The sequence below is a fragment of the Carcharhinus amblyrhynchos genome, chromosome 4 (genome assembly GCF_965287045.1).
Source record: "Carcharhinus amblyrhynchos chromosome 4, sCarAmb.v2.hapA, whole genome shotgun sequence".
NCBI lineage: Eukaryota > Metazoa > Chordata > Chondrichthyes > Carcharhiniformes > Carcharhinidae > Carcharhinus > Carcharhinus amblyrhynchos.
The window spans coordinates 22,697,063-22,715,569 of record NC_137327.1 but is presented as its reverse complement, the minus strand read 5'-3'; the positions used below and the strand labels follow the sequence as shown (position 1 = coordinate 22,715,569).

The window sequence follows — 18,507 nt, the reverse complement described above, 5'->3', positions numbered from 1 at the left end:
CCCCCTACCAATAAACGCCAAGACACCGTATGCCTTCCTAACAACCCTATCTACTTGATTCCCAACTTTCAGGGATCTATGTACACATACACCTAGACCCCTCTGTTCATCCACACTATTCAGAGTCCTACCGTTAGCCCTATACTCAACACATCCGTTATTCCTGCCAAAGTGAATTACCTCACACTTTTCCGCATTAAACTCCATCCTCCACCTCTCGGCCCAGCTCTGCAACTTGTCCAAGTCTCCCTGTAGACTAAGACACCCTTCCTCACTATCTACCACACCTCCGACTTTGGTGTCATCAGCAAATTTACTAATCCACCCAACTATACCCTCATCCAGATCATTTATAAAAATTACAAACAGCAGTGGCCCCAAAACAGATCCCTGAGGCACACCACTCGTAACTGAACTCCATGTTGAATACTTACCCTCAACCACCACCCTCTGTCTCCTATCCGCCAGCCAATTCCTAATCCAATTTCCTAGATCACCCTCAATCCCATACATCTGCAATTTCTGCAGAAGCCTTCCATGGTGAACCTTATCAAACGCCTTACTAAAGTCCATATATACCACGTCAACTGCCTTACCCCCATCCAACTCTTTGGTCACTTTCTCAAAAAACTCAATAAGGTTAGTAAGGCACGACCTACCCTCCACAAAACCATGCTGACTATCTCTAATCAATTCATCACTCTCCAAATAACTATAAATCCTATCTCTAATAATTTTTTCTAAAACCTTGCCCACAACAGAAGTAAGACTCACCGGTCTATAATTCCCGGGGAAGTCTCTGTTCCCCTTCTTAAACAACGGGACAACATTCGCTAACCTCCAATCTTCTGGCACTATACCGGTGACCAACGACGACCTGAAGATCAGAGCCAGAGGCTCTGCAATCGCCTCCCTTGCCTCCCAGAGAATCCTAGGGTAAATCCCGTCCGGCCCAGGGGACTTGTCTATTTTCAAACCCTCAAGAATATCTAGCACATCCTCCTTATCAACTGCAATACTGTCCAGTTTACAACCCTGTAACCCAGTGTTCTCCACAGCTACATTTATGTCCCCCTGTGTGAACACCGAAGAGAAATATTGGTTCAATGCCTCTCTAATCTCTTCCGGTTCCACACATAAATTCCCACTGCTGTCTCTAACTGGCCCTAATCTTGCCCTAACCAACCTTTTGTTCTTAACATACCTATAGAACGCCTTAGGATTCTCCTTAATCCTATCAGCCAAAGTCTTCTCATGTCCTCTTTTAGCCCTTCTTAACATAAGAACATAAGAAACATAAGAAATAGGAACAGGAGTAGGCCATCTGGCCCTTCGAGCCTGCCCCGCCATTCAATAAGATCATGGCTGATCTGTCGTGGCTCAGTTCCACATTCCCGCCCTCTCCCCATAACCCTTAATCCCCTCTCTTATCAAAAACCCATCAACCCTCTTCTTAAAAATATTTAGCGAGGTAGCCTCCACCACTTCAACAGGCAGAGAATTCCAGAGATTCACCACCCTTTGAGTGAAGAAGTTCTTCCTCAACTCCGTTCTAAACCGCCCCCCCTTTATCTTGAGGCTGTGCCCCCTAGTCCTACTGTCCTTTCTGAGCGGGAAGAGTCTCTCCACCTCTATCCTATCCATCCCATTCATCATCTTATACGTCTCAATGAGATCTCCCCTCATTCTTCTAAACTCTAACGAGTACAAGTCTAGTTTATTCAGCCTCTCCTCATAGCTCAATCCCCTCAACTCCAGCGTCAGCCTAGTAAACCTCCTCTGCACTCCCTCCAAGGCCAAAATATCCTTGCGTAAGTACGGCGCCCAAAACTGCACACAGTACTCCAGCTGCGGCCTCACTCTTTAACTCCCTCCTGGCCAATCTAAAGCTTTCTAGTGCACTACCTGAGCCCTCAAGTCTCATCCGGACATAAGCCTCGTTTTTCTTTTTAATCAGCGAATCAACTTTCCTAGTGCACCACGGTTCCCTAGCTCGACCAATTCCTCCTTGCCTGACAGGGACATACATATCAAGGACTCGCAGTAGCTGCTCCTTGAAAAAACTCCACATTTCGGACGTTCCGAGACCCTGTAGTCTCCTAGTCCAACCTATGCTTCCTAATTCTCTCCTAATAGCCTCATAATTACCCTTCCCCCAGCTAAAACTACTGACCCGAGGTTCATGCCTATCCCTTTCCATCACTAAGGTGAACGTAACCGAATTGTGGTCACTATCACCAAAATGCACCCCAACTTCCAAGTCTAGCACCTGGTCTGGCTCATTTCCCAGCACCAAATCCAATATAGCCTCACCTCTAGTTGGCCTATCAACATACTGAGTCAAGAAACCTTCCTGCACGCTTTGTACAAAAACTGACCCCTCTAATGAGCTAGAGCTATAGCTATTCCAATCAATATTAGTAAAGTTAAAGTCCCCCATAACAATTACCCTATTACTTTCACTCCTATCCCGGATCGTCTCCGCAATCCTTTCCTCAACCTCTCCAGAACTTTTAGGAGGTCTATAAAAGACTCCCAACAGGGTGACCTCTCCTCTCCTATTTCTAACCTCAGCCCATACTACCTCAACAGACAAGTCCTCATCAAACTTCCTCTCTGACACCGTGATACAATCCTTGACTAATAATGCTACCCCTCCTCCCCTTCTACCTCCTTCTCTACTCCTACTGAAGCATTTGAACCCTGGAACCTGCAACAACCATTCCTGACCCCGCTCTATCCATGTCTCTGAAATGGTCACAACATCAAAGTCCCAGGTACTGATCCACGCTGCAAGTTCATCCACTTTATTGCGAATACTCCTCGCATTAAAGTATACACATTTCAAACCCTGCTCCGCTTCAGCCCCACGATGCCGTGCATTGCAGTCCCCATCTATGCCCCCCTCACTTTCACCCCCGCTACTCAGGATCCCACCCCCCCTCCGAATCAGTTTAAACCCCCCTGCATAGCCTTAGCAAATTTTCCCCCCAAGATATTGGTTCCCCTCTGATTCAGGTGTAGACCATCACTCCTGTAGAGGTCCCACCTTCCCCAGAATGAGCCCCAATTGCTCAAGAACCTGAACCCCTCCCTCCTGCACCATCCCCTCAGCCACGAGTTCAAACTTTCCCTCTCTCTGTTCCGCTCTACACTATCCCGTGGCACAGGCAAGAGTCCCGAGATAACCACCCTGTCCGACTTGGCCTTAAGTTTCCACCCCAACTCCATAAATTTCTGCTTAATATCCCCTTCCCTTAACCTCCCTATGTCATGCGTCCCCACATGAACTATGACTTGGGGTTGATCCCCCTCACCCTTAAGAGTCCTGAACACCCTCTCTGAAACATCCCGGACCCCAGCCCCTGGGAGGCAACACACCAGCCCTGAGTCCCTACCATTACCTCTGACTCTCCTATCCGTCCCCCTAACTTTTTCAGGACTAAGTACCTTTCTCTTCAAAATAACTTCTAATCCCAAAATTGAGCTTTACAGCAAGGGTTAAATTAGAGATTCCTTCCTGTAGTTAAGTTAGATGTTTCGTCCAATCTTGTTTAAATCCTTTTGAACTCAAGTCTCTTCAATTAGAGCATAAGCTTCCATTTGTGTTATTGCATGGCAAACCATAGAGACTTGCTGCCTTTATCTCTTTCAAATTCTTGCAAACTGACATTGTTTGTGAGATTCAGAGATATTTTACGAAAATCTGGGACGTATAGGAAAACCCTGCGACTGATCCTACAATGACATTATATGGACTCTTCTCATCTCAAAACCCATATCCATGTTAAAGCGAATCACATGGGCCTTGTATCCAGGTAGAAATGCTAATGAACTTCCCCTTTGGACTACTTCTTCATTCTGCCTTGGAAGTAAATAAACAGTTTAAAGTATAACCATTTACAAAACCTATTGTTCCTAACAACTTGGAAACTAACGGTCTATCCACCATTAGCACTGCTGTCTGACCTTTGTTTACAGTTGTGAATATCTTACGCCTTCCTCCCAGCAACAACTGGGCCCTTCATTAACCTTTAACAACCAAGCCGTTGTCATCAGCAGAATTATAAACAGGTCACACAACCATCTTTCTTGTCTAATTTTAACCTAAACTAAAGACACAGCTCTGAAATGCAACAATCTCAAACCTCATATGATATTGCCATGGATAGATGCATCAAGCAAGATTAATTAAGGATGAAGTCAAAGTTTTTTTTGCTCTTTACAAGTTACTGTAGTGCATCTTGTAGACGGTACAATTACATTTCAGACTTATTTTATTGGCTATGAAGTGCTTCGGGAAGACATCCCAAGAACATGAAAGGTGTTCTAAAAATGTTGATCTTTTTTCACACCAGAGAAACTGTCTGTTCTTGTACCTTATGGTAAAGCTCTGGAGCAATTCGCATGTACAAATCCATGTCTAACTCATTATGGTGTGTAATGAAGGGCTTGGCAACTGCCCCACCAGGAATTATATTCATCATGGGCGTTTCCACCTGTTTAAAAAAAAGTTAAATTTACATATATTAAGAATAATACTTGATTCCATAAAGAAAAATCTAATGTACTGTAGGTAATCCACTAAAAGACAAATTATGCAAAAGTTAAAACTACATTTAATTGATAATATTCACAGAACACTTTAGACAAGAAAATAAATCGCAGCAAACATCCAGTATTAACAATAAATATGTTAAATATTCATCAAGTCTGCCGAAGTACTTCACACACACTTTCAGTTCTAGAGACACCAGATTGTCAAAGGTGAACAAAGATGCTTTAAAAGGAGTTTAATCGGCAAGTAAAAAATTCACAATTTCTGCTGCCTCGGGTCCATGGTGGCGAACAATCCGTCATCGATGCAGAACTTATTTCCCCCTAAGAAAGCAGGTACCTTCTTTGGCCAACTCACGAAAGATATATAGAATATCAAGCTTATCCTGTGGGTTAAGCTGATGGTTTAGGTCTGTGTGTTCCTTCATCTTGCCACAGGGCTGTGAATCTCAGATGACTTCGGTGATCAAGAAAAGCTCGACAATGACCAAATTAACTGTTTGCGGTGCATTGCATTATGGGTATATCCTAGCATTCCAAAATCACAAAAACAGCACTTCTCTCAAAAAGAGAGCTCCCGTTTGTTAGCACTTATCAACCCGAGACAAGAACTCCCGAATGGTGGGGCAGCCAGAATCAGATGACCAATAAATCACCCAAAGTTCCGCTTCAAGGATGCTTGCATGCATGACATTGAAGGCCTTCGAAATTGATGACAAGACCTGGGAGTCAGGAGCTGAAGACAGCGGAAAACAGCAACACTTCCTGTGGGCTGATGTGCCAATGGCTACAGCAGCTTAACAGCTGATGCCAGCACCAAAAACAGCAATGCACAATCATACTTTGTAGTTCAATGTGTGGCACTTGTGATAAAACCACCAAATATATGTGATTTGATAGTATGATACATTTGTGAATAAGAAAGTACAAAGGAATTTGCCTCAAGGATTGGCATCTTCAGTCATCAGCCAAGGTGCACCATCTGAAGGCATTCAATCTTAAATTGGTTTGCTCTGTGCCATCACCTTTCATATGTGGAAGGATGCCTTAAAAGCAAACTCTCTTTCAACTCACTGGTTGAGAGTTTTGAGGCACACACATAAAAAGTATTAAATATCACAAATATCATTACTATAACTTCTTAAAAATGTCCAGTTGCACACTCACTTTAAAAAAAATCTACAATGTTCAATAATATGATACAACTTGCCTCAAGAAATCCCAGATTATCTAAAAATGTCCGTAGATATGTGATGATTTTGGCCCTGTTGATGAACTTCTGCCTCACATCATTGTTTAAAATCAGATCCAAATACCTCTGACGATATCTAGTTTCCTGTTAGAAGTTAAGAAAGAAAGAATAAACATAGATGCCAAAAGCCCCCCAAAAAGATTGCTACTGTCCAAGAAGCTGAATATGAAATTTCTTCCCTGACATTTGAAAATAAACTGCTACGGAAGAGGAACACAGGTGCAACATTAGGCTGATTTCCCACACTTGGTACTTTCTATTGATTGGGTAAGCCCAGAAGAGACTTTAACTGAAAATTATGTGAGCAAATTGCAATTGCCTAAAAATGAAGCACCATGAAGCTAAAGCTAATAAAATAAGTAGTAACCATACATGGGTTTCAAACACAGTTGGCTGTGAGTACAGCGTAACAGAATTTGGTATCCAATACACACATTATTCATCCAGGTCTTGACCCACTACTTTATGGCCACTGCCTGACTTTAGGAAGAACCCATTTACAGTTAATGTTATTTCTTTTGGTTCGGCAAAATAGATTGATCAAGATCTAGGCTTAACAGAACCATATACCCCAGACAAATGAAACAGACCAAAAAATAAATATGCTCGAGGCATAGTGAAGATATATCTAGTTTAAGCTGGGTGCAAGGTCAGGCACTGGGCTGGAAGAAAAACTGCAAAGAGGAGATCTAAACATTCTGGGTAAAGCAGACTGTATAGTGCTGTCAGCAGGTGGAGATTTTGCATTTCTTTTAAAGATCTTGAGATATGGTCAAATGTTAAGATGCAATTCTTCTAGCTCATTAGATTTTACTAAATAATAATGAGCGACACTGTGACTTGTAAAAGAATTGAATTCTAAAAAATTAAGGATCTAATGAATGACCATAAATATGAAATTATCACTGAGTAGAAACCAACAGAAATGCAATTTTAAAAACAGCTTCTGAATGAAAATTTCAGGTACATGTTCTTTGAAGAAAGTGAAAAATTCATTCCTGACACGTGGTGAGGGCATAAATATACTTCGAACATGAGACTCACCATCATCAGTGAATTAGCATGTATAATTGTGCACCCTGATGGATTTATTTACTCTTGGAATAACATCTGAAATTTTGTATGCTACATTATAAAATAACAGGTTGAGATTTGGAGACTTTAGGTGAAAGTTATGGGAGCAAATTGGAATTCTGTAGAGTTTGAAAATTCTAAAACTGAACAAAAATGAGAAATACAGATTTTGGGTTTAGATTATACCCTCGATCTGACCCAGGGATCTGTTCTAGGACCCTTGCCGTTTGTCACTTTCATAAATGACCTGGATGAGGAAGTGGAGGGATGGGTTAGTAAGTTCGCCGACGATACAAAGGTTGGTGGTGTTGTGGGTAGTCTGGAGGGATGTCAGAAGTTGCAGCGTGACATACATAGGATGCAAGACTGGGCAAAGAAGTGGCAGATGGACTTCAACACGGATAAATGTGTAGTGATCCATTTTGGCAGGACCAATGGGATGAAGGAGTACAATATCAAGGGTAGGAGTCTTAGCAGTGTTGAGGAGCAGAAAGATCTTGGGGTCTGGGTGCATAGGACTCTTAAATCGGCCTCGCAGGTGGAGGATGTGGTCAAGAAGGCGTATGGTGTACTGGCCTTCATTAATCGAGGGATTGAGTTTAGGAGTTGGGAGGTAATGCTGCAACTTTATAAGACCCTTGTCAGACCCCACTTGGAGTACTGTGCGCAGTTCTGGTCGCCTCACTGCAGGAAAGATGTGGAAGCTATTGAGAGGGCGCAGAGGAGATTTACAAGGATGTTGCCTGGATTGGGAGGCATGCCTGATGAAGGTAGGTTGCGGGAGCCAGGTCTCTTCTCCCTGGAGAGACGAAGGTTGAGAGGCGACTGACAGAGGTTTATAAGACGTTGAGAGGAATAGATAGGGTGGATTCTCAGAGGCTATTTCCCAGGGCTGAAATGGTCACTACGAGAGGACACAGGTTTAAGGTGCTGGGAAGCAAGTACAGAGGAGATATTAGGGGTAAGTTTTTCACTCAGAGGGTGGTGAGTGAGTGGAATCGGCTGCCGTCGGTGGTGGTAGAGGCGAACTCGCTGGGGTCTTTTAAAAGACTTCTGGATGAGTACATGGGATTTAATGGGATTGGGAGTTACAGATAGTTCTATGGCCTGGTAGGTATGGATGTGATCGGCAAAACTTGGGGGCCGAAGGGCCTGTTTGTGCTGTAGTGTTCTATGTTCTATACAATACTTACAATTAATTACATGATCCTAATTTGTTAAAAGGAAATACAATGGTTTTACTCAGAGTACGAATCATTAATCGTTTTGACTTTAACACTCTGAAGCCATTTCCATTTGAACAATGCATTTACCTTGTCGCGGAGTCCAAAGTGTAAGTGAGGCAGCATGTGCAGGCAAGGAGATAGAAGCATCATTTCTTTGGGGATTATACTCAGCTCTCCCTTTTTGGTCTTTCCTGGGTTTCCTTGCACTCCAATAATATCACCACGGCGCAGTTTATTGTTTATCTTAACAAATTCCTCTTCAGATTTGTAATTTCTAAAATAATTATCAAAAAACTCAGGAGTTGCACACTTAAAAAATTCATATAATTTTCCTGATTCCTACAGTAAACATTAAAAAGCATTCTCCAAGTAGAGGCTGCTAAAAGAAGAATTAAAATGACAAGCTTCAGTTTGACACACTCTTTTGGTGGTAATTTAAGAAACAGCAAAATAAAAAAACTACTTTACGAAGTAAAGGTACTGGCAATTTTAAATTTCAGAAGTAGATAAACTGAATGCAAGATTTTGCAACACTCAAACAAAACTTTCGGCGCGGCGCAATGGTTAACATTGCCTCACAGTGCCAGCAACCCGGGTTCAATTCCAGCCGTGAGTCACTGTCTGTGTGGAGCTTACACGTTCTCCCCATGTCTGAATGGATTTCCTCCTAACGTTCTGGTTTCCTCCCACAGTCCAAAGATGGGCGGATCAGGTGGATTGGCCATGCTAAATTGACCCTTGTATCAGAAGATTAGTAAGGTAAACACGTGGGATTGTGGTCAGTGCAGAGTCGATGGGCCTGTGGCCTCCTTCTGCACTGTTGGGATTCTATGATTTGTGAAATGGACCCACTTTTAGAGAACAGTTCACTCCAATCTGGAACTTAATTCAATGAGAATATACCTGCACTTGGAACACTTGCTTAGGAAATAATGGACAAGACTTACTTTTATTTAGATTATCTCGTGTATGTAAAGAATAAATGTAATTAAATAGAACATTCGATTCCCCCAATAAGTAGTATCTGCACCCCAACTTACGTGGAATTAGCCATAACTTGTAGTTTGACTCCTTCACCTCTGAGGTCATAGAAAATTAGTTTGGCACCAGAGGCTCGTTTAGCATGGACACGACCTAGGAAAGAGAGCAAGTATTGCAATTAGCTTCAATATAATTTCCTAAATTTAAATCTGTAGAAACGGGTGCCGTGTTAAATGAAGATTTTTTTTGCAACAGAACTTACTGTGTAGAGAAAGTGAAACGGAAGTCAATTCTGTTTACATTTAAAATTGGAGAAGCAATACTGGATAATCATCATAAAGTAACAAAGTGTGCAAAGTTGGAGAGATGAATTTTGTGGCTGAGTTAGTGAGTTTCAATTAGCAGTCAATGACAATCAAACTGATTCATGAGCAAAGACCAAAGAACAGTACAGCACCGGAAACAGGCCCTTCGGCCCTCCAAGCCTGTGCCGCTCATTGGTCCAACGAGACAATTCGCTTGTATTCCTCCATTCCCAGTCTGCTCATGTGACTATCCAGGTAAGTCTTAAACGATCCCAGCGTGTCCACCTCCACCACCCTACTTGGCAGTGCATTCCACGCCCCCACCACCCTCTGTGTAAAAAACTTCCCTCTGATATCTGAGTTATACCTTGCCCCTCTCACCTAGAGCCTATTGTAACGAAGCTGAAAATAATGCTTTGAATCAGAGTTTAGAGGCTCACTTCACTGCAATTTTGTCTTTCACTCGGTGTTAAATGCTATGTAAATGGGACAACCCACAATGACAGCTCATTATGATGACCAACTGTCTCCACAGGCTTCTTGGCCTGCAGATCAGGGGTTACTGGGGAAAGGTACCAATACAGAGCCTTGCACCTTTTACTCCTCTTCTCCAGAAGAGATTGGTTAATAAAAATAGGTTGGTGGTGCTTTGTTTTATGTTTAGACATTCTAAACTTGTTCAAATACCCAACCTTTTTTCATGCTAAACAAGCAACAATTTGAATTGATCCAAACAAGAACTGGGACCTTATTGGCATGCTGAAGTAGAATAAAACTGTTGATTTTTAATATAGTGGAACTGTTGCTGATTTTCAGAGCAGCTGGACTACAGTGGCATCTAGTTTCCTCTGTACAGCCTGATGCCATTTTGAAGGTGGCGAACTGTGCATTGATAAGAACATAAGAACATAAGAAATAGGAGCAGGAGTAGGCCATCTAGCCCTTCGAGCCTGCCCCGCCATTCAATAAGATCATGGCTGATCTGTCGTGGCTCAGTTCCACTTTCCCGCACCCCACAGCTAACCTGGAGGGAGTGAGATTTGTTGAGTTGTGAGGAACTGGAGAAACAAAGAGACAGTTTATAAATGGCTACTTAAACTGTGGCTCATCGTGTTTTCACTATTAAATTAGCTCTATATCTGAATATGTGATTCATTGTAATACTGTTGTATTTTGATTTCACCTCAGCAAACTTATTGTCACATTCAATGCAGAATTGCATTTATTGACGCATCAATAGCGTACCAACTAGACAGAGGCAGATTTATCTCTGCAGTGCATGGATATAAATCTTCACCTGGCTGCAGCGCATTCGGGAAAATTGAGTGGGTAGGAGGACTACATTTCTGTGGCACAGCCCGCTTAAATTTCTCTCCCTAAAGTAGGCAGGCTGCTTTTCATTGATCCTCTGCAATTTGTATTCCTTGGAGCTAATCTCAAATTTCTACAAACTCTTGTTTCACTTTCATTTCTTCTTCATCGTGTCATTTGCTTTCTTTAATCCCTTTTGATATTCACGGTGTACATCCAATTAAAAGTTACCAATTTTTAAACTTATTGTACGTAGGTGTTCAATCTTAAAAGTATTTTTGATTTGGACATGTTGTAGGTTTGCATTTCATTCCTGAAAGTACGTTTGAATTTAAACTAATAGTAATTCTTAATTTTTTTTAACCATCGTGAAGCGAATCATTACTATGTGTGTAAAACTGACATGCAAGCACGTGTCTATACAAGCACGCGCATATACATGCATGCAATTAATTCCCTCATCTTACCACTGCTGGTGATCAGCCGGTAGTGCCAGGAAAACCACCTGATCGAGGGACCCAGCGTTGGAAAAGCAGTCTAACAGAGAGCCATGCTCTGGCCTTTCTTCAGAACCCCCTAGTTAGCATAGCCACCAATCTTTCCCTGCCCTCAATCATCTGTGGTATGCATCCCTCAGCAGTCCTGGGACTTTGGATGTTACATTACTGGCAGCTATCACTCTTTCTGGTGATGCAGCCAGGCAATAGAGGGCTGCCAACCTCTGGTTGGTAGCATTCAGATTACCAAATCTTGTGGAAGGCCTGCCACTGGCCAGTTAATAAGCATTTAATTTGGATGGTCCTCACCCAATGGAGGCAATGCCAGGGTCCTGAATTCTCCATCTGACAGGTAAACCCTGTTACCAATAATCAAATTACTTTGTTGCTTCAACAGTCCAAAGACCCTTCCTGTAAATTATTTGTTTTATGTTAACTGTGTCTCTTATCAATAAATATATTCCCTCTCTTTTGCAATTTCCCTATAATTTCTAAAGATCCTGTGGCTAGGAATGTTTAGCTCCCAATCTTGGTCAAGCATTAGCCATGCCAATTTATCCAATCCGTTCCATTCCTTTGTTCTTTCCCCATAACCCCATAGATGTTCCTTTTATGAACATATTCACTTCTTCTTTGTAAGTTACCATTGAATCTTTCTACTACCCTTTCAGGCAATGCATCCCAGATCATAACAATTCATATCTGGCTTTTTGCTACTTATTATGTGTCCTCTGGTTACTGACCCTCCAGCTAATGAAACAGGTTTTCCCTATTTGCTCCATCAGAAGTAATCAATTTTAAGCTTTTCTACTAAATCTCCTCAACCTTCTTTGCTCCAAGGAGACCAATCTCAGCTTTCCCAAACTCTGCATAGCTAATACCGTTATAAAAAATCTCCCCAAAAACTTGACACACTTTCTCAAACTTGGGGGCCCCAGAAATAGAACAGCTCCTTCCCTTCTGCCATCAGACTTTTGAATGGACCTACCTTGCATTAAGTTGATCTTTCTGTACACCCTAGCTACGACCGTAACACTACATTCTGCATTGTCTCCTTTCCTTCCCTATGTACAGTATGCTTTGTATAGTGCACAAGAAACAATTTTTTCACTGTATACCAATACATGTGACAATAATAAAATCAAAGCAAATAGGCACAATAGCAGAGGTTTAACCAGTATTTCGCAAATGTTTATCAGAATTTGCCTGCTTTTATACTTTATGCCGACAGACTGGACAGACTGACAAGCTCGACAGACTGGAGGGGCTGATTGTGGACAAGTCCCCAGGACCGGATGGAATGCATCCGAGGGTTCTGAAAGAAATGGCGGAGGTGATAGCGGATGCCTTGGTGGTTATTTTCCAGACGTCGCTGGATTCCGGGGAAGTGCCGGAAGATTGGAAAACGGCTAATGTTACGCCGTTGTTTAAGAAGGGTGCCAGGCAAAAGGCGGGGAATTATAGGCCGGTTAGTTTAACGTCTGTTGTAGGTAAAATGTTAGAATCCGTCATCAAGGAGGAAATAGCGAGGCATCTTGAGGGGAATTGCTTGATAGAGCAAACACAGCACGGTTTCGTTAAGGGGAAGTCGTGTCTGACAAATTTACTGGAGTTCTATGAGGATGTGTCTAGGGCGGTGGATAGAGGAGAGCCGGTGGATGTGGTCTTTCTTGATTTTCAGAAGGCGTTTGACAAGGTACCTCACAAGAGGTTATTGCAGAAGGTCAGGGGACATGGAGTTGGGGGTAGGGTGTTAGCGTGGATAGAGGACTGGTTGTCAAATAGGAGGCAGAGAGTGGGGGTCAATGGGTGCTATTCGGATTGGCGGTTGGTGACAAGTGGAGTGCCCCAGGGGTCGGTGCTGGGGCCTCAGCTATTTACCATTTATATAGATGATCTGGAGGAGGGAACCGAGTGTATGGTGTCGAAATTTGCTGATGACACCAAGATTGGTGGAACGGCAAATTGCGCGGAGGGTGTGGAGAGTCTACAGAAGGAGCTAGATAGGCTGGGCGAATGGGCCAGGAACTGGCAAATGGAATTTAATGTTGGCAAGTGCGAGGTGGTCCACTTTGGTAGGAATAATGGTAGGAAGGATTATTACTTACGTGGAGAAAAACTGCAGCAGGCGACAGTGCAGAGGGACCTCGGGGTCCTTGTGCATGAGTCGCAAAAACCCAGCTTGCAGGTACAGCAGGTGGTCAGGAAGGCTAATGGGATGCTGGCCTTCATAGCGAGAGGGATTGAATATAAAAGTAGGGAGGTCTTGCTGCGGCTGTATAGGGCATTGGTGAGACCGCAGCTGGAGTACTGTGTGCAGTTTTGGGCGCCGTACTTACGCAAGGATATTTTGGCCTTGGAGGGAGTGCAGAGGAGGTTTACTAGGCTGATGCCGGAGTTGAGGGGGTTGAGCTATGAGGAGAGGCTGAATAAACTAGGCTTGTACTCGTTGGAGTTTAGAAGAATGAGGGGAGATCTCATTGAGACGTATAAGATGGTGAATGGGATGGATAGGATAGAGGTGGAGAGGCTCTTCCCGCTCAGAAAGGACAGTAGGACTAGGGCACAGCTTCAAGATAAAGGGGGGGGGGGGGGGCGGTTTAGAATGGAGTTGAGGAGGAACTTCTTCACTCAAAGGGTGGTGAATCTCTGGAATTCTCTGCCCGTTGAGGTGGTGGAGGCTGCCTCGCTAAATATTTTTAAGACGCGGGTTGATGGGTTTTTGATAAGAGAGGGGATTAAGGGTTATGGGGAGAGGGCGGGAATGTGGAACTGAGCCACGACAGATCAGCCATGATCTTATTGAATGGCGGGGCAGGCTCGAAGGGCCAGATGGCCTACTCCTGCTCCTATTTCTTATGTTCTTTTGCCTTTATTCATAAAGCCAAGGATACCCGTACACTTAACGCAGTGCCACAGTTCAACTCCAGCCTAGGGTGACTGTGTGTCGGGTTTGCACATTCTCCTAGTTTCTGCATGAATTTCTACCCACAGTCCAAAAATGTGCAGGTTAGGTGGATTGGCCATGCTAAATTTCCCCCCTAGTCTTGGGGGGATTAATGGGGTTACATGGATAAGGCCTGGGTCAGATACTCTTTCAGAGAGTTGGTGCAGACTCAATAGGCCAAATCGCCTCCTTCGGCACTGCAGCGATTCTATAATATATCCAAAAGTCAATTTGTCCTGCAAGACTCGTGTATGTAAATCATTGTGTACCTAGATCATTTCCACTGTCATCCCCCCACAAGGTTTTTATTCCTGCATCCACTTTCAAATTACATAATTTAGATTATATTCACACTCCTCCTTGTTCTTTTCATTTTTAATGTTGAAATCGTCTCATTAAAATTAGGCTGGTGATTACGGTTAGGTATACTTTAGTGTGTGACTGTCTCAAATCATATTCCACTTCAATTTTGACAAAAGTTTATTTGAAGAAAAGTAAAATATAAATGCAAAAGGTGTAGATTTGAAAAGATCTTACCTGCTACAGACAAGATAATATCACAGAGATGGTCACCAGGCTGCAGATTGCTATACTTTTCAATGAACTCTGTTAAGGATATATCGACATGGAATTTATGAGGATATGGATTCTCATTAGTCTCCTTCAGATGTTGGATGGCCTGTGTCCGAATTCTGTAGTATTGCTGAAAAGGAAGAGTATTAAACATGGTCAACATATTTTAAATAAAATATACTCTAATGTGGAAAAATGCCACAAGGCTTTCCTTATTAACATAAAAGGTTGCTACAAAAGGTTAGGGTGCATGGAGTTGGGGGTAAGGTGTTAGCGTGGATAGAGGATTGGCTGTCTAATATGAAGCAGAGAGTTGGTATCAATGGGTGCTATTCTGGTTGGTGGTTGGTGACTAGTGGAGTGCCGCAGGGATCGGTGCTAGGGCCTCAACTGTGTACCATTTATATACATGATCTGGAGGAGGGGGCTGAGTGTAGGGTGACGAAATTTGCTGATGATACGAAGATGAGTGGAAAAGCAAATTGCGTGGAGGGTGTGGAAAGTCTACAGAGGGATCTGGATAGGCTAAGCGAGTGGGCGAGGACCTGGCAGATGGAGTATAATGTTAGCAAGTGTGAGGTTATCCACTTTGGCAGAAATAATAGTTGGAGAGATTATTATTTGAAAGGCGAAAAGCTGAGGCATGCTACGGTGCAGAGGGACCTGGGGGTCCTTGTGCACGGGTCACAAAAACCCAGTCTGCAGGTGCAGCAGGTGATCAAGAAGGCGAATGGAATGTTGGCCTTTATAGCGAAGGGGATAGAATATAAAAGCAGGGAGGTCTTGCTGCAACTGTACAGGGTACTGGTGAGGCCGCAGCTGGAGTACTGTGCGCAGTTTTGGTCGCCGCACTTGCGGAAGGATATATTGGCCTTGGAGGGAGTGCAGAGGAGGTTCACTAGGCTGATCCGGAGATGAGGGGGTTGGACTGTGAAGAGAGACTAAATAGACTGGGTCTGTACTTGTTGGAGTTTAGAAGGATGAGGGGGGATCTTATAGAGACGTATAAGATAATGAAGGGGATGGATAGGGTAGAGGTGGAGAGATTCTTCCCGCTTAGAAAGGATAGCAGGACTAGAGGGCACAGCCTCAAGATAAGGGGGGGAGGCAGTTTAGATCAGAGTTGGGGAGAAACTTCTTCACTCAAAGGGTGGTGAATCTCTGGAATTCTCTGCCCGTTGAAGTGGTGGAGGCTACCTCGCTAAATATATTTAAGTCACGGGTAGATAGGTTTTTGATAGACACGGGAATTAAGGGTTATGGGGAGAAAGCAGGAAAGTGGAACTGATCCACTTCAGATCAGCCATGATCTTATTGAATGGCGGGGCAGGCTCGAAGGGCTAGATGGCCTACTCCTGCTCCTATTTCTTATGTTCTTATGTTCTTAACCAGATGAAAGTGGACTCAGAGCAAAGAAACAAATATTAGCAGTGATGATCAAAAGTTCGGCCAAAGAAACAGATTTTATGGATGATCTTACAGAGGAGAAGCCAGAGAGATTTAGCAAGGGATTTTCAGAGCAGATGGCTGAAGGCAGAGGTACCATGGTGCTCCAAAAGGAGAAGAAAGATGCCCAATGGGCTAAAGATGCACGAATTCAGATTTGGGGATGGACATGTTGGTGGATTGAAGGCAAGTACAGCGATATGAATGGATACTCTGGCAGTCAAAATCGAAAAGAAAATGAATCAACCATTTCAATTACCATTAACCAAATTGTTTAGTGCAATAAATTGTCTTTCATGCTACAGTCACATCCCATCCTGGTTCTTTCCAAAATCACAAAATTCTTAGAACCACAATACTCAGATATTTGCATTACAAAAGTCCTTGCACTCACATTAGGATCAAGGGTTTCTTCATCTCCACTTATGTCAATTCCATCAACTTTCTTGGTTTCGAGCACTTGCTTTTCAGCTAATTCTTTTGCTTTAATTTCCTTCTCGGCAGCTTTCTTCTCTGCTTTCATACGCCTCTTCAGCTCGCTACAAAAATTAGAACATGGAAATATAAAATTAATTCTACAAGTACGACAGCTAGACAGATTTAGTTAAAAAGGAATTATTGTTCTTAAACAGCATTAAAATACTTTGAAACTAGGGGCAAGAAAGGTACCATCATATTAAGAGTGGGAGACAAAGGAAAAGAACATGTCGATTTTCCACAGTAATTATTCATTTGCTTCACAGAGATGCAAAACAAAAGCAATCTTTTTTTAAGATTTGCTATTAATTTAAATTCAAAAGTACTTTCAGAAACAAAATGCAAACCTACAAATTATCCAAATCAAAAAACTTTAATACTGAACATCTACAAACAAATATATGTTTTAATAAGGGCAACCTTTAAATGGAAGTGAGCATCAAAAGGGATTAAAGAAAGCAAATGACATGAATAAGAAACGAAAGTGAAACAAGAGTTTGTAGAAATTTGCGTTTAGCTCTAAGGAATGCAAATTGCAGAGGATCATAGCTGAAAAGCAGCCTGCCTTCTTTAGGGAGGGAAGTTTAAGTGGGCTGTGCCTCAGGAATGTAGTCCTCCTACCCGCTCAATTTTCCCGAACGTACTCCAGCCAGGTGAAGCTTTACATCCAGTACCACAGAGATAAATCTGCCTCAGTCTAATAATTGGTACGCTATTGAAGTGTCAATAAATGCAATTCTGAATATGTATGCTGAGGTGAAAACAAAACATAATAGTATTGTAACCAATCATATGCTCAGATACATAGAGATAATTTAATAGTGAAAACTCAATGAGCCACATTTTAAGTAGCCATTTATAAGCTGTATCCTTGTTGCTCCAGTTCCTCATAACCCAACAAATCCCACTTCCCTCCAGATTAGCTGTGGGGTCTCTATGATAGTAAGCCTGTCAGTGCACACTTGGCCTTCTTCAAAGTGGCATCTGACTGTACACAGTAAGGAAGTGCTATCCCGCTGCTCTGAAAATCAGCAGAAGTTCCACTATATTAAAAATCATCAGTTTTATTCTACTTCAGCATGCCAGTGAGTTCCCAATTCTTGTTTGGGTCAATTCAAATGCTCGTTTAGCATGAAAAAAGGTTGGGTATTTGAACAAATTTAGAATGTCTAAACATGAAACAAAGCACCACCAACCTTTTTTCATTATGCAATCTCTTCTGGAGAAGAGAGTAAAGGAAGCAAGGCTCTGTATTAGCACCTTTCCCCAGTGACCCCTGACCTGCAGGCCAAGAAGCCTGCGGAGACAGTTGGTCATCATAATGAACTGTCATAATGGGTTGTCCCATTTACATAGCATTTAATACCTAGTGAAAGACAAAATAGATAGAATCAGACTATTCAATCAGCATGGTTACTTTGCTCAAATCCAATTACAGTAAAGTAACCCTCTAAACTGATTCAAATCATTCTTTTCAGCCGTTGTTACAATATTGTAGGTCAAAGGAAAGAAAGATACAAGATAGAACTTCAGTAAAACAGACTTTACTGTAAAATTTAGGATAAAGGTTTAAGCATGTGCATCTTCACTAATTGTCAGGTTAAAGAACAGGCCAGATTTTTCTGTAGAAATAGTGGAAGGGTTAACAATGCTCACCATTATTAAAGTGTAAACCTGACAGAGGATTTCAGCAGGCCCACAAGCAGTCAAATGTGCTATATTTACCACTTAGATAGGGATCAAACTTGTCAGAAAGATTTGGGGCTTTTCCATGAGTGTTAGTCTCCTTTTAATGGCATGCTTATTCTGTATTATTGCCGAACCATCACTCTAACTGAGCGATAATTTTAACAGGTGTGGA

The 18,507-nt window shown here is 42.5% G+C and overlaps 1 protein-coding gene across 1 annotated transcript in view; it reads right to left on the bottom strand.

The window, feature by feature from the left end:
* The window catches only part of LOC145341833 (lysine--tRNA ligase-like), a 32,050-nt gene extending 14,044 nt beyond the window's left edge, over positions 1 to 18,006 (bottom strand). Inside the window, exons 1-7 of the mRNA XM_080186807.1 lie at positions 17,843 to 18,006; positions 16,564 to 16,708; positions 14,688 to 14,853; positions 9,150 to 9,243; positions 8,197 to 8,383; positions 5,768 to 5,893; positions 4,380 to 4,499 (exon numbers count right to left, since the gene is read on the bottom strand). Coding sequence (XP_080042933.1) covers positions 4,380 to 4,499; positions 5,768 to 5,893; positions 8,197 to 8,383; positions 9,150 to 9,243; positions 14,688 to 14,853; positions 16,564 to 16,708; positions 17,843 to 17,994 — 990 coding nt within the window. The 5' untranslated portion in view covers positions 17,995 to 18,006. The remainder of the gene's footprint in view (positions 1 to 4,379; positions 4,500 to 5,767; positions 5,894 to 8,196; positions 8,384 to 9,149; positions 9,244 to 14,687; positions 14,854 to 16,563; positions 16,709 to 17,842) is intronic.
* Between the last annotated feature and the right edge of the window lie 501 nt (positions 18,007 to 18,507).